The 14,229-nt window shown below is 36.4% G+C and overlaps 3 protein-coding genes across 3 annotated transcripts in view; 2 read left to right on the top strand and 1 right to left on the bottom strand.

Moving 5' to 3' along the window:
• Positions 1-7,367, top strand: part of specc1 (sperm antigen with calponin homology and coiled-coil domains 1) — a 199,801-nt gene extending 192,434 nt beyond the window's left edge. Inside the window, exon 15 of the mRNA XM_016285908.1 lies at positions 6,681-7,367. Coding sequence (XP_016141394.1) covers positions 6,681-6,770 — 90 coding nt within the window. The 3' untranslated portion in view covers positions 6,771-7,367. The remainder of the gene's footprint in view (positions 1-6,680) is intronic.
• LOC107595492 (zinc finger SWIM domain-containing protein 7-like) overlaps positions 1-14,229 on the bottom strand; it is a 125,310-nt gene that overhangs the window by 80,352 nt on the left and 30,729 nt on the right. The gene's annotated exons all lie outside the window — the stretch shown is intronic.
• Positions 9,041-14,229, top strand: part of adora2b (adenosine A2b receptor) — an 8,351-nt gene continuing 3,162 nt past the window's right edge. The window contains exons 1-2 of the mRNA XM_016285899.1: positions 9,041-9,108; positions 9,256-9,724. Of these exons, the coding sequence (XP_016141385.1) occupies positions 9,405-9,724 (320 nt within the window). The 5' untranslated portion in view covers positions 9,041-9,108; positions 9,256-9,404. The remainder of the gene's footprint in view (positions 9,109-9,255; positions 9,725-14,229) is intronic.

Genomic DNA, 14,229 nt, shown 5'->3' with positions numbered 1-14,229 from the left:
AATTTTTTATTTTTTTTTCATTATGTCCTTATACAGAAAAGCATGGAATTCAATAGGGTGTCCTAATTTTTTCACATATATATATATATATAGTTTAGTCATGAAACTCTAGATGGGTTGGCACAGGCTGATGGGTTGTTTACGTAACTGATGATATTCAGAGTTAAATGACTTGGCACGAGCTGATTGGTTCATGCTGCATATGCAGCCAATGAGCTTACTGCCTTGCATTTATATGGCTGGCTAGCATTCACTAGAGATTCCTGCAGTGCGCTTTCAGAGTTTCTCTGAAACTAAACAGCTAAGATAAGTAAATGGTCTTCACTCTGATTTAGTGGATTATTGCGTTCGTCAGATTCACATTTTTAAACTAGAAAACATACAAGTTATAAAACTATGCGCAGGTTATTCGCGTGAGGAGTAATTACTTTGCATGTCTTGTTCATATAACAGCAGTAGCATTAGCAGCAGCAGCAAGCAGTTTTTCTAGTTAATGTATGTGAGAATACAACGTCAAGCATCGCGGATTTAGAACAGTAAAGTGGGATTGGGGATTACCTTATTTGCCTGAAATCTCCAATGCTTTTGATATCTTCTGTTGGCATTCATTTCCACATTAACCGTGAACAGATCGCTTTCAGATGCACACCTCACTTGTGGGGTGTATTCAGTATTCAGATCGCTAGTTTAGTGAATTTTAATAGCAGCAGCACGCATAACAAAATTCAGACACAATGTTAGAAATATTAGCAGCAGTCTGCATGGCAATCCAATTATCATCGTTGCTTATATAGCAGCAGCAACAGAAAGTACATTTAGTTGCATAAAATTTCAGTGATAAGATAACGTTTGGATGGTAGTGAACTTTTTAGGTGAAATAGGCATTTATTTTATTTTAATAATTACTTTGCTATTCAATTTAACAGGGTTTATAGAACTGAAAAAATAATGCATTGAATTAACAGCGCTTTCATTTTAATGCTTTGTATTTCCAGGGCTTGCATTTTTAGGTCCTAGTTGTTTATTTAAGCTGTGAATATTTCCATTCAAAATATTTCACACACATTTTCATAATTAAAATTTTAATAATTCATATTCACCTTCCAGAATTCACTTTCCAAATATTCAATCGGTTTAAAAATACGATTTATAATATTCGACCTGCTAATTTCGGTCCATTTTATTTCACTTTACAAATTCGCTTCCACAAATACGGTGGTTTCAATTCAGCAGAAAATTCGGCATTTCACATCCGGGAGCTGCAGGAATAGCAGTAGGGCACCGACGCATGATCTCCATCTGCTTTCAGTCGCTCGCCAGCAGGTGGTGCAAGCGACTGTTGAAGAAGACCAAAGCAGCAGGTGGATTAAGTAATTCATTCACAAAAATTGATCTGCAGAAATGGAGCAAGAAGTTATGATTATCAGGGCCAGTGTCAATATGCGGAAAAGCTGATTGTGTTTACTTTTAATTCAACATCTTCTCTGTTACTCGTTTCCCGGTGTAGACTAGCCTACATGTAAGCAGCTTTCTCTACCGCAAAGGAGATTATAATGCTATTTTACCCGACGGTGATGTACAGAACTAACATTACATCTGAGGAAGACATATATTGCTTTCGGTTGCTTAGTTTCCTTAACTTTGTATATTGGCTTGTGTGACGCTTTGCTGTAATACAGGGGTTTCCCTCATACATCACACTCCAGGATTCCCCAACGACGCATAAGTGAATTAATACATTGATATATAATATTGATCTACTGTATGTACAGTAAGGAAGATATTAGCAAAATTTGACCTGTTCTGTACATCAGCGTCGGGTAAAATAGCATTATAATCTCCTTTGCGAAAGCTGCTTACATGTAGGCTAGTCTACACAGGGAAACCAGTAACAGCGAAGATGTTGAATTAAAAGTAAACACAACCAGCTTTTCTGCATATTGATACTGGCCCTGATAATCATAACTTCTACTAACCGCTTGCTCCATTTCTGCAGATCAGTTTTTGTGAATGAATGACTTAATCCACCTGTTGCTTTGGTCTTCATCAACAGCCGCTTACGCCACCTGCTGATGATGAGCTTACTGCCTTGCATTTATATGGCTGGCTAGTATTCACTAAAGAGTCCTGCAGCGCGCTTTCAGAGTTTCTCTTAAACCCTCCACCTTCCCCAGCTCCACCTGTATTGATCTGCTACGGGTTATTTTATATGCTATTTGTGCAGCAGCAGTATGTCTTAAATACTCACGGCACCGTATCGCTGTATGCATTGGCAGTAGCAAGTTCCTGTACTTGCTTGCAGCAGCAGCAATAATCTACAACTACTGCTATAACCAACAACAGCAGCAATTCAGCAGCAGTGTAGCAGATCTATTCCACCCATCACCATGCTAAAATATTCAGAGAGTTGTCATGATATATATAAATAATTGTAAACTGTTTATTGAGCCTTTAGACCAAAAAAGTAGATAAATATTTTATACATTTTATATGTTTAATATGGGTAACACTTTAGTATAGGAATCAATTCTCCCTATTAACTAGTTGCTTATTAGCATGCCTATTATTAACATATTGGCTGTTTATTAGTACTTATAAAGCACATATTCTGCACGACCATATTCTACATCCCTAATCCTACCCAATACCTAAACTTAACAATTACCTTACTAACTATAAATAAGCAGCAAATTAGTAGTTTATTGAGCCAAAAGTCGTAGTTAATGGTTTGTTAATAGCAAGAATTGGCCGTTAAAATAAAGTGAGACCAAAATATGTATGGATAATCAAATAAGTTGCTTCAGTCCAATAGGTGTTTATCTTGAAATATAAAGAACAATATAAAATATATTTTTACATTTACTTAATAAAAATCAGTAAAGATTTCACAGCAAAAAGACATGAACAACCACGACCTGAAGGTGAATGTTTTTCCAATATAATAAAAGGTCTGTTACTTGCTTTAAAAAAAAGTATAAACTAGTGTATATCAGACGTAAGATGGAATGTAACATACTATTTTTCTGGGATTTTTCAGTAAAGTTTTTAGCATTGATCATTTAAAGACCTTAGAATTTGTAAGCTTGTAAGCTTTATATGGTTAAGATCGAGTGTGGTGAGAAAGAGGCAAAGAGGCGTATTTGGAAACAATGTGTCCAAATGCCTCACTGCCCTCTGTGGGCTTTTTAAAATGACCTGTAAATGTTTAAAGGGGTCATATGATGCGATTTAAATTTTTCCTTTCTCTTTGGAGTGTTACAAGCTCTTGGTGCATAAAGAAGATCTGTAAAGTTGCAAAGACTAACGTCTCAAATCTAAAGAGATATTCTTTATAAAAGTTAAGAGTCAACCACGCCTACCTAAAACGGCTCGTTCTAACACGCCCCCACATACCTACGTCACTATCTGGGACGATTTGCATAACGCCGCCCAAATGTGCACGCAAAAAAAGAAGGCGTAACTTTTATTCTCGCTGTAGTATTGTTGCCGCCGCTGTCATGTAGTGAAGGCGCTGTGTGCTTCGTTGTGAAAGCGAAACTTCTTTGTTTGGCCTTCCAAAAGAGGACGATATCGCGTCGTCATGCCTGGAGCTGATCCGTGCTGGTCGCTGAGGAAATACATCAACTTCGCACTGTCGATCGCCGGATCGGCTTTCACCGTGGACGAAACAGAGTCCAGCCCGGGGTCGTCACATGTGGTTGCCGCAGGCACCACAATATGGTAAGGGACGTAACATTTCCATCACATGCTTGAGGAATTCGGCCAATCATAATGCACTGGATAGCTGGCCAATCAGAGCACACCTCGCTTTTTCAGACCGATGAGCTTTGTAAAAATCGACGCGTTTCAGAAAGGCGGGGCATAGAGGAGAAACAAAAATGTACAGTATGTGGAAAATAATGTTTTTTTAACCTTAAACCGCATAAACACATTTCATTACACCAAATACACAAAATAATGTTCTTTTTAGCAGCATCATATGACCCCTTTAATGATTCTCCAGGTTCCAACACACCCATAGATACTATGACAGGAAAATGCCACAGTCAGGAGTTCACTTCACCCAACATACTGTAGACACAAGGAGGAAACTGTGATGTAAATATAAAGACAGTTAGTCAACATTAGCAAGCTGTTGTTTTCATAGAGATGATACACACACAACTTGGAAGGTTCTTTTGGGTGAACTGTTCCTTTAAATCGGTGGTACTTGATGATTGTCAATCCTATAATATAACCTCTAAACATTTTCACACTCTACATATATATTATGTGCATGCCTCTGGTGGACTGGCTGAGAATTTGATAACTCCAGCTGAGAGTTATCAAATTTGTTGTTATTAACTTTCTTACCACAGTGTGTGTGTGTGGATGTGATGTTGAACACATGATAATTGTGACCTCTTACTGGTTATGATGTTGAAGTGAAGGTCTTTGCCCTGTTGTCATCCCCAAATCTCCTCACAACAACATTAAGGAATGACTGAAAAATCCCACATCCAGCTGATTTGCTCTTTCTTAGAGGAGAATTGAATAGTTTATGAATGTCACAACCTCTGGCGGTTCATGAATGGAATTTGTCTACCCTTGTCCTTTTAGGTTTTTAATTATATAGCCTAATGCATAATATATAATGTGTAAAGTGTGAGCTTGTTCCTTTAGTGCAATCAACAGCATATATCAAACGTACATTATTTATGAGGAAGTTTCTTCAAATATAGGGACTTTTGGACCTGTGAACCTTTAGAAAATAAAACTTACTGTTTACGCTCACTCACTAGTTTAACAGTGTACAATGGTGTGTGTGTGTGTGTGTGTGTGTGTGAATACATGCAATCCCAGGAGAACTCTGTTATTTATGTTATTTTTGTAATTTTGAACATTTTAACCAGTGTCATTCTACCACATCTCAAATGATGTACTGTGTTGTGTTTAATATCATTTTGTGATGGAAATTACATTTCAGACATTCCAAATCTGTTGTTCCTGAGTCCTTGCGGAGGATAATTTCATTATTTTAAATTCATACAATTCATAATATCTTCACTGTTTGTATAATGTTGACAATCTTACAGCTTGATTGAAAATGATGAGATTTTAGATTTTTGAAAATGAGAATTTGCTTTAAATTTATTCACCCTTGAGCCATCCAAGATATAGATGAGTTTGTTTCTTCATTGGAACAGATTTGGAGAAATTTTGCTTTACATCACTTGCTCACCAATGGTTCCGCTGCAGTGAATGGGTGCCGTCAGAATGAGAGTCCAAACAGCTGATAAAAACATTGCATTAATCCACACGACTCCAGTCCATCAATTAACCTCTTGTCAAGTTAAAAGCTGCATGTTTGTAAGAAACAAATACACCATTAAAGTACTTTAAACTGTTGCTTCTGGCCAAAATAATCAATAATAATGCTTTATTTAGTGTAAAAGTCCATCTTCTTGATCTGTGCATATTTTCTGTTCTAATTCAGATGAGATGGCTTTTTCACTGGAGAAGACAATATTATGAATAGATGACTCTTATTTTAGCCAGAAGCAAAGATTTAAAGGTGGGGTAAGTGATTTCTGGGAGGCAATGTTGATATTTCAAATCACCAAAACAAACACGCCCCTACCCCAAAAGGGTCTTGCCCCTATTTTGATAGCTCCGCCCCACACATACATACACAAACCAGGCAACGATTATGCCAGAATCTGCTGTGCCAGCCGGCCGAGGGTATGATGTCATCAATAAGTGAAAGCAATGTGTGTTACTATGGTAATACAGGTCGAATGTGTTTTGGTAGTACTGTGTGTTTTAACATGCATATATGTGTTTTAACAGAATATTAATATATGTTGTTCTGTGAAACAAAGCAAAACCAATGTTACTCACCTATCGAGAAGAAACAAAGCAACCTCTGCGTCCGATCTCACACGCCCCTTACTGTTGATTGGCTACAAGTTTGTTTTGGTACTCGACCCGACTCGGTTTTCTAAAGCGTTTTTGAAAAAATACATACCTACTGCTGATTGGCTACAAGTTTGTTTTGGTACTCGACCCGACTCGGTTTTCTAAAGCGTTTTTGAAAAAATACATACTCCTCCTTTAAAGTTAAAAACATCGTTATATTGGATTTATTACAAACATGTTTTTTTCTTCTTTTTTTCTTTACTGGAGTCGCATGTTTTACTTTTGGATTATTGTGATGTTTTTATCAGTTGTTTGGACTGTCATTCTGACGGCACCCATTTACTCCCTCCACTGGATCAATTAGTGAGCAAGTGATGTAATGCTAAATTTGCCCAAATCTGTTCCAAAGAAAAGATAGCTTGATGGTGAGTACATTTTCAGCAAATTGTAATTTGTGAGTGAACTATTCTTTTAAGGCCAGAATGGTTTATTGCGGTGGAAATGGCAGCACTACTGTCAGAAAAACAGTTATGTACACAATAGATATTGAAATGGTTTGTGTTTATTTTACTCCTTTTTCAAATCAACAATGAATAAATAATATTATTTATAATATCTTTAAGATTGATTTTTATAGTTCAGGAATGCAAGACTAAGGCAAGGGTAAAATAATTAAATAAAACAAAATACAATGCATAAGTTCACATAGTTAAGAAGCATGCATGAAAATGTGTGAAAAAGTATTTCCTGCATGTAAACTTTTGCATCTGCTCTCTCTGTAGGACATTGATGAGTTGATGCACACAGACCGACCGGACTGGCAAAGTGTCATGCAATATGTATCTCAGATCTATAAGTATTTTGAGACTTAATTTTTGACTGGAAGAAAGGAAGAGGAAGATGAAGACGAAGAGGAGGGCACAGAAGCACTTTTATTTGCCTGGTCCAGTTCTCCCTACAGTGTTTGTAAATACACAAACACACAGTTCTGTAGTGTTCACACCAGTCAGGTTTTCTCTCTGAATGCAACCAGCATATCATATTCAGTACAATAGTCATACACACGCAAACACACAACTTCTCTTTTCCTTACAATTCGTGTGTCATATAGACCTAACTTAGTTTTTGAAGTTTGAAGTTGCTTGCAGAGTGCAGGTTAGCAATCTTGCACTGAAACTGGTATAGTTTTTTTAGTATGTTACATTTTTGCTAAGAGTTGAAGTGCAGCTGCTAATCTTTATAGAGAGTATTATTACCCAAATCTATATATTGACATACTTATATATTGATATACTTATAAAGTATTTTTAAAATGTTAGTTTTCCCACAAATAATTTTGACTTGTAATATGTCTTGGTAAGACATCAAACCATAGTGAACTATGAAAATAAGTTTCATATGTTTTGTTGAAAAGTTGTAGTTTGTCACTTAGAGAGACAATAACCATCAAAAACTTTACAATGTCCCAATTGTTTAACTGACTTTTGTGCATTTACGTATTCCTTATTTACAAACACTAAGATTATTTCTATATTACTCTAGTTAATTATTTCCTGGAAAAAAAATGCCAGAAAGTCAGTATCTGATTGAATATTATGAGACTGTTTCAAACAACCATTATTGATTCTTTAATGCTTTTTGTGCCTGTTTAAGTTACATTGGATGTGTTTAAATTAAATATATTTGAAACAATGTTTAAAAAAAATATCAGTATTGGAAAAATACTCTCAAAGGAATGTGTTTAGGCTGGTCAACAGTGTAATTTGTGCCAAATTCTAACAAGAACTCTGTTAATTCAAATGCATGAGCAACTGATAATAATTTCTCTCTTAACAGACGTAAAACATGTATACAAAAAAACAGACTGCATCTGTGTTTTCAAATGTTTTCTTATTGGAAATGCTATTTATTGACTTTGCTCTTAACTATTTAGATCGCAAAGGAATGTGTTTTTTCTCTATTTGAAACTTCAGTTTTGCTTCATGATAGAAGACTGTTAATTGATGATAATGGTAATAAAGGTTTGTGTCATCATATATATCGTTTGCTTGTTTGAATTAAAAAGCTACAGTCACCTTTATTAGAACAGAATAGAGAATCTCAGAGACAAATGTCATATTTCTCCTCCCATGTGATTTACGCAGAAGTGAAATTGGCACTTTGACAATTTAGGAGTTATACTAGTTCCATTTTTTATAGGTCTGCTACAAACCCTTAACATGATGTGCTGAAATGTGTGTGTGGCTAGAGATACACAGAGTTCACATCGTAAATCTTTGGCAATTACACAATATTGTCACTTCACTCACCAAGATCCTCTCAGAAACACTGCATGCTCAATTTTCAGACAATCAGACTCTTTTGTACCAAACATCTATAGGCTAAACACAGATAAGTTCAATCAGTCAAATGTCAATAAGGACAAAAATAGAATCCCTCTTAAAGGGCAGATAAACAGATTTTACAGGGACTAATAAACATGGCAAATGTTTCCAACTTTTTCCAGTAAGAGTTTGCACTAAACCAAATGAACATCTGCGAATAATTTAGCGACGCCATTCATTTGATTTATTTTTAGGTAATTCATCATTTTCTTATACTCCATTATTAAACTTTCAGTATAATCATTGTTTAGACAATGATATTAAAGCCACTGATAGAATATTCGCCATTCAAATTCAACGCGCAAGAACTAAATGTCACCGTAAAATTTGCACACTGGAATTCTGATTGGTCATGTATGCCTATTTGCATAATTATACTCGTATTTACAGAATGCAAGACCACAGAAGCTTTCTATCGGCTGCATTCTATCATAGCTATATATCTCGCCCTCTCCATTTGTTTATCTAGCCTATATATTAGTGTTTCAACTTATCTTACTATGATTTTACTTTAACGCTATTCTTAAATCTGCTTTCCAAGTATTACAATTTGTTTCAGGAAAGACTAATCTAGTTTGATTATATTTATTCTTCTTTATAATAGTTGTCAGCGGACAATCCAAAACGTGAGTTTTATTTGAAATTGCTCATTAAAATCATCGCTGGGCGTGGCGTCGAGCTGTGACGCAGCTACAGGCTGTTTTCCGTCAAGCTGCTTGAAAAGCCATGCGTTGCGCTCGCGCTGCGGCAGATCACTGCCCTGACGCGACTGCAGGCTAGTTTAAAGAGGAAAGTCAAACAATTTAAAAACTATTCTGAAATGAGGGTAAGTAACTCCACCTCATCAAAATGTAAGCGTTTCTTCTCGTCAGTGGGAACTTCTAGAAGTGAGGAAAGAAAATCTGCCTCAATGGTTTTGAATGAGTCTCTTCAGAGAATGAATACAAATAACGTTGTTTGTTTAAATCAACAGATGGCCGTGTTGGCAAATCACAAACTTTGGAGATCCGTGGATTATTGCAGATCGGTTCTTTTACCACTGGACAAGCAGCACAGAGTGACGGACAGACTCGTGACATCCTAACCACGGTCTGAAGGTGCTTCTCAGTCAAGTGAGCAGCAATGGATTTGCCGTATATCGCTATTGAGCTGGTGATCGCCGTCCTGTCAGTCGCCGGTAATGTGCTGGTGTGCTGGGCTGTGGCCATCAACTCCACTCTCAAGAACGCCACCAATTACTTTCTGGTGTCTCTAGCCGTGGCAGATATTCTGGTTGGATGTCTTGCCATTCCTTTTGCCATTACAATAAGCATTGGTCTGCACTCAGACTTTTACGGATGCCTTTTCCTGGCGTGTTTTGTTCTGGTACTGACTCAAAGTTCAATATTTAGTCTTCTGGCGGTTGCCATCGACAGATATCTGGCTGTAAAAATCCCCCTGAGGTGAGTTTTTTCCTATTATTAACATTTCATGTTCATTAAAACGCAGTGATTCATTATTCATTACTACCTGTTATTTATGTTTTATATATATATATATATATATATATGTCTTGAAACAGACATACACCATTTACACCATGAACCTGTTCTTCGCGGTCTTCTGTATTTTCAGTCCTGAGTGAATTATCAAGTAGTACACTTTCTCATTAATATTACATAATTGATTCATCTCCTCTTTATAAACACACAACAAAACGACCAGCATCTTTCCTGAAAGGCTGCAGTATTGATTGTAGGCTATATGCGATCAATATGATTGATGCTCTTGCCTCTTTTGTTCAAAGTGAATCTAGTTTATCGAAGTTAAGACTTCTGCTGGACAGCGCGAAGATGTCACAAGCTAAACTCGAAATGGATATCGGCCTAATTTTCTTAATCTGTGTTAACAGGTCAATTTAAGGAGGGCAATTAAAGAAAGAAGGTTGCTCAATGTCACTTGTCCCGTCATATTTCTTCAAAATGAATGGAAAGACTGACGAAAGGAATTACATATTGACTGACTGATATACAAACAAGTGTGCATGTGTAATTTCATGCATTCTCTTTCTGCTTCACGCCATGTAATTACTGAAGCACACTTGTGACTGAATATTTAGGGCTCGGGTTTCACTTCCACAGCCAAGGCTGTGTTAAGTCCTGTGGGAATGCAGTTTCTCTCAATTCACTGAGTTTTTAATGATAGTGTTGAATAAGGAAATGCTTACAGTAGGTGACTTTAATGATCAAGCTGTTCAGTGCACTCCAAATCATCTCAGATCCTGGGTGGTCATGTTACTCTCACTGTTTCAAGGCCAAAATATGTTTCTCGTTACACTGTAGTTACTGGAAATACAGGGTTTTGGCACGATTGCTGTCAGCAGATGATCCAAGAGGAACCAAGTTTCCTCACTTTGCTGCCAGACAGTATTCCCCGTTCAGCATTCATTCACGAGACTGGTCACCACATCTCTCTCTTACTCACACATTCTCCGCTCATCTGTCGGTCTCGCTCCGTCTCTTTTCCCGTGTAGAAACACGAAAGCTGAGGGCTGGCTGTGTTTAGCTACATATCCACTGGCTGAAGGATCTAAATAGGGTTTAAGTTTCCTAAAACAGTAGGCTGCTATTATATAAATGTAAGCGTGGGCTTGAATCAGAAGGTCTTTCCACTGTTGAGCAAAAGAGCATTTTTTCCTCTGAGTCATTGGTTGTACTGTGAAATAATGATAAAAGGTGGTTAATGGCAGGACTTTTCCTTTTAGTGGTGTGATATGTATCATACAATGTGTTTTTTAATATAATGTACAACCAGATCTACTATTTTTTTATTCTCTTTAAAGGGATAGTTCAGTTATTCTCCCTCATGTCATTCCAAACCGGTATGACTTTTTTTCTTCTATGGCAAACAAAAGTAAATATTCTGAATGGAAGTCCATTTTCATCAAAACTGTTCAGTTACCAACATTCTTCGAAATATCTTTTCTTTTTTTCTGCAGAAAAAAAAAAGTCATACTGGTTTGAAATGACATGGTTTGAAAATGCTGACAGAATTATGTTTGGATGAACTATCCATTTATTGTTTTTATTGAGTATTCAGTGACCCTTTTTGATTTGTCATAAATAAGTGAGAGCAAAGTGGATTGATGAACAAGTGATGCATTACAGGTCAACGTATTGATTTTTTTTAAATGGTGGGAAAAAATCCATTAATGATTTTTCTTTTCACACTGTGAATTCAGGACAATGTCCTTAACGTCTAATGAAATTATTATTGCATTCCAAAGGAAGTGGAATGCTGTAATTAATGACTTACTTTCTTTTGTGTATCACCAAAGAAGATGATTTAGATCATTCTTTTAACTGTTAAGGAATGCTTTTGCCTTTATAATGAAAGTCAGTGTGGTCCCTACTGGACCCCACTGGCTTTCATTGTATAGACAAAATAAAAAATACAGAACAGTGTCATTTTAGTTTTATAGTATTTATATAGTATTATATTTTGTTCATTTAATTTTAATTTGGGTAATATTATTTATTTTTATTTCAGTTACATTCTTGCAGTGTTAGTTTTGACAGCAAATTTTGATTTAGCTTTAGTCATACTCTTTTGACTAAAATGCCATTTAGTTTTAGTCATATTTTAGTCATCTGAATTGTTTTTAGTTTTAGTCTAGTTTTAGTCGACTAAATCTACAGTAATCTAAAATCTAATGGGTTTCGTTACAGTGCATTTATTAAGCATTTCTCTAAAATGTCCAAACTCATTATATAGGTTTGATATTAAGGTTTTATCATGATAGACACCGATTTAACTGCGGTGACACACAACATGCCTTTATGTTAAAATTAAATAAAACCACTTCTCATAAAGAACAAGAACATGGTCTTCTTTTTAATGAAATACCAATGGTTATATGGGCTAATTATGCATTCTTTATAGCAACTTGTTTACCATATTCTAAATTCTTTCAAGCAGACATTTATTTCTATAAATAAATTTAGATTAATCTTTAAGGCTACTAAAGTTTTTCAGTCAAGAGCAGTGCGTGATTTTCTGTCTTTCTTTTGTTACTTGATTAACATCAATGACTAAATTAGGCTGCTATCCCTTTAAAAACTAATGCACAGCTGCAATGGATGCAATGTACTGATACACGCGACGCTGCGCTTCTCGTCCAGTGCACGACCGCCTGAAACACTGTTTTTTTCACCTCCATGCCTAAACGTCTTTGTTTGGGCTTCCGAAAGGGGATGATGTCAGGAAACAGTGGTTGCAATGTACAGTGCCGGATTCGGCCAAAAGCTTTTGTTGAAAGACGGAGCAAGGGGGCGTGGCAGTAATGAAACACTGTCTAAGCTGTTCGCCAATCACAACGCACTGGGACAGTTAACCAATCACAACACATTTTGTTTTTTGGAAGGCGGACCTTCATCAAAGCCGGAACTAATCGAGCTGTTTGTGCCAGCCTGGGGAGAAAGGTATTTTAATAATGTAAATTATGTGAAAAATAATGCGTTTTTCGAACCACCAAGCATGAGAGCCTGTTCTTGTACACCCCCAAAACAAAATCAAGACTTTGTAAAAGAGCATAATAGGACCCCTTTAAGACATAATCAACTGTTTACGTGAATACTCATCAAAATCGGACAATTCGACATCATTTTGTGTGTAATTCTCCGTTCATGCAACGCAAAAGAGTACTCGCGCTCTGTGAGACACGCTTTGTGTGTATACTGTCTGCGGTCAGAAAACCGGACCGAATTGAGTTCTCTTGCGTCGTCAGATTTATCCATATGTCTGCTCTTCTCTTTTTGAACGTTTTATGAGACGTGCAGCAAGTGTATTTTAGCTTATATCCCGCCGGTTCATATAAACTCTGAACCACGCAGCAGATTCGTTCTGAATGAATCTCTTCCCAAATCGTCCCTCCCCAACATTTTCGTCTCGTTTTTATTCGTTGACAAAAATGTCAATAGATTTAAGTCATAGTTTTTGTCATTCAAAAAGAGTTTTAGTTCGTTGTCGTCGGTGAAATAAATGTCGTTGACGACAATTATGACGAAAATTATTCGTCAACGAAATTAACACTGTATTCTTGTTCAGTTTTAGTAATTATTTATTTCCATTTTTCTTTTTGTATTTCCAGTCATTAATTAAAATGAAAAATACTGAAAATATTTTTGTTAATTAAAAGAGAGCTGAAATAAAATATAAATATTTGGTGAAAAATTTTCAGTAAACAAACATTCTAAATGTTGCCTTGGCAAATAACTGAAATAGAAACATATTTCAAACAAGCTGTTTTTTTGTTTTGTTTTTTTGCAACTCAGTCTTTTTTGTGGTGAACTATTGTTTTAATGCACCTGCTTACGTGTGTTAAGAGAAAAGCAGTTGAGACCTTCTCCCTCCAGAGCCATTGTGTCAACTGTTTTTACTTAAACTGGAGCCTGTTGGCAGAGCTCTGTGGTCTAAAGCGGAAGCAAGGCAGCTGAAGAACGGAAGGGTTAAAGGAGGGATTTGTGTGTGGAATAGAATGAAGGGGTGAAAGAAAGAGAGAGGGAGATGGGGATGCCAGCGGGTTGTTGTCATGCCACAACTAATCCACTCTTCCCTCCATTCATGTGCCCTGAGTGTAGAGGAGAGCTGGTGCTGAGAGAGAGAAAAATGTGTTAAAGCTGAAAGAAGTGTCTAACAAAAGGAGACTGTGCTCTTGGAGCTAAATGCAATGACATCATGTGTCCTTGCATCTGGGGGCAAAAAAAAATAAAAGAAATAAATAGAGAGAATTGATTAAATGTTGTGCTACAAAAAAGCCAAGAATGGCTTTTTTTCAAGCTACGGGTGATGTAAAAAAAAGTAAAAAGAGAAGAAAAAAAAACTATCATATTCTTGTCTTTAAATAACTCAAGTCCCTTCTTCAGTGTACATTTATGGGATTTATTTATTCTGTTTGGGGGAGGGGGGG

This window comes from Sinocyclocheilus grahami, unplaced genomic scaffold (genome assembly GCF_001515645.1).
Source record: "Sinocyclocheilus grahami isolate Dianchi unplaced genomic scaffold, SAMN03320097.WGS_v1.1 scaffold203.1, whole genome shotgun sequence".
NCBI lineage: Eukaryota > Metazoa > Chordata > Actinopteri > Cypriniformes > Cyprinidae > Sinocyclocheilus > Sinocyclocheilus grahami.
This window is presented reverse-complemented; position numbering and strand designations above follow the sequence as displayed.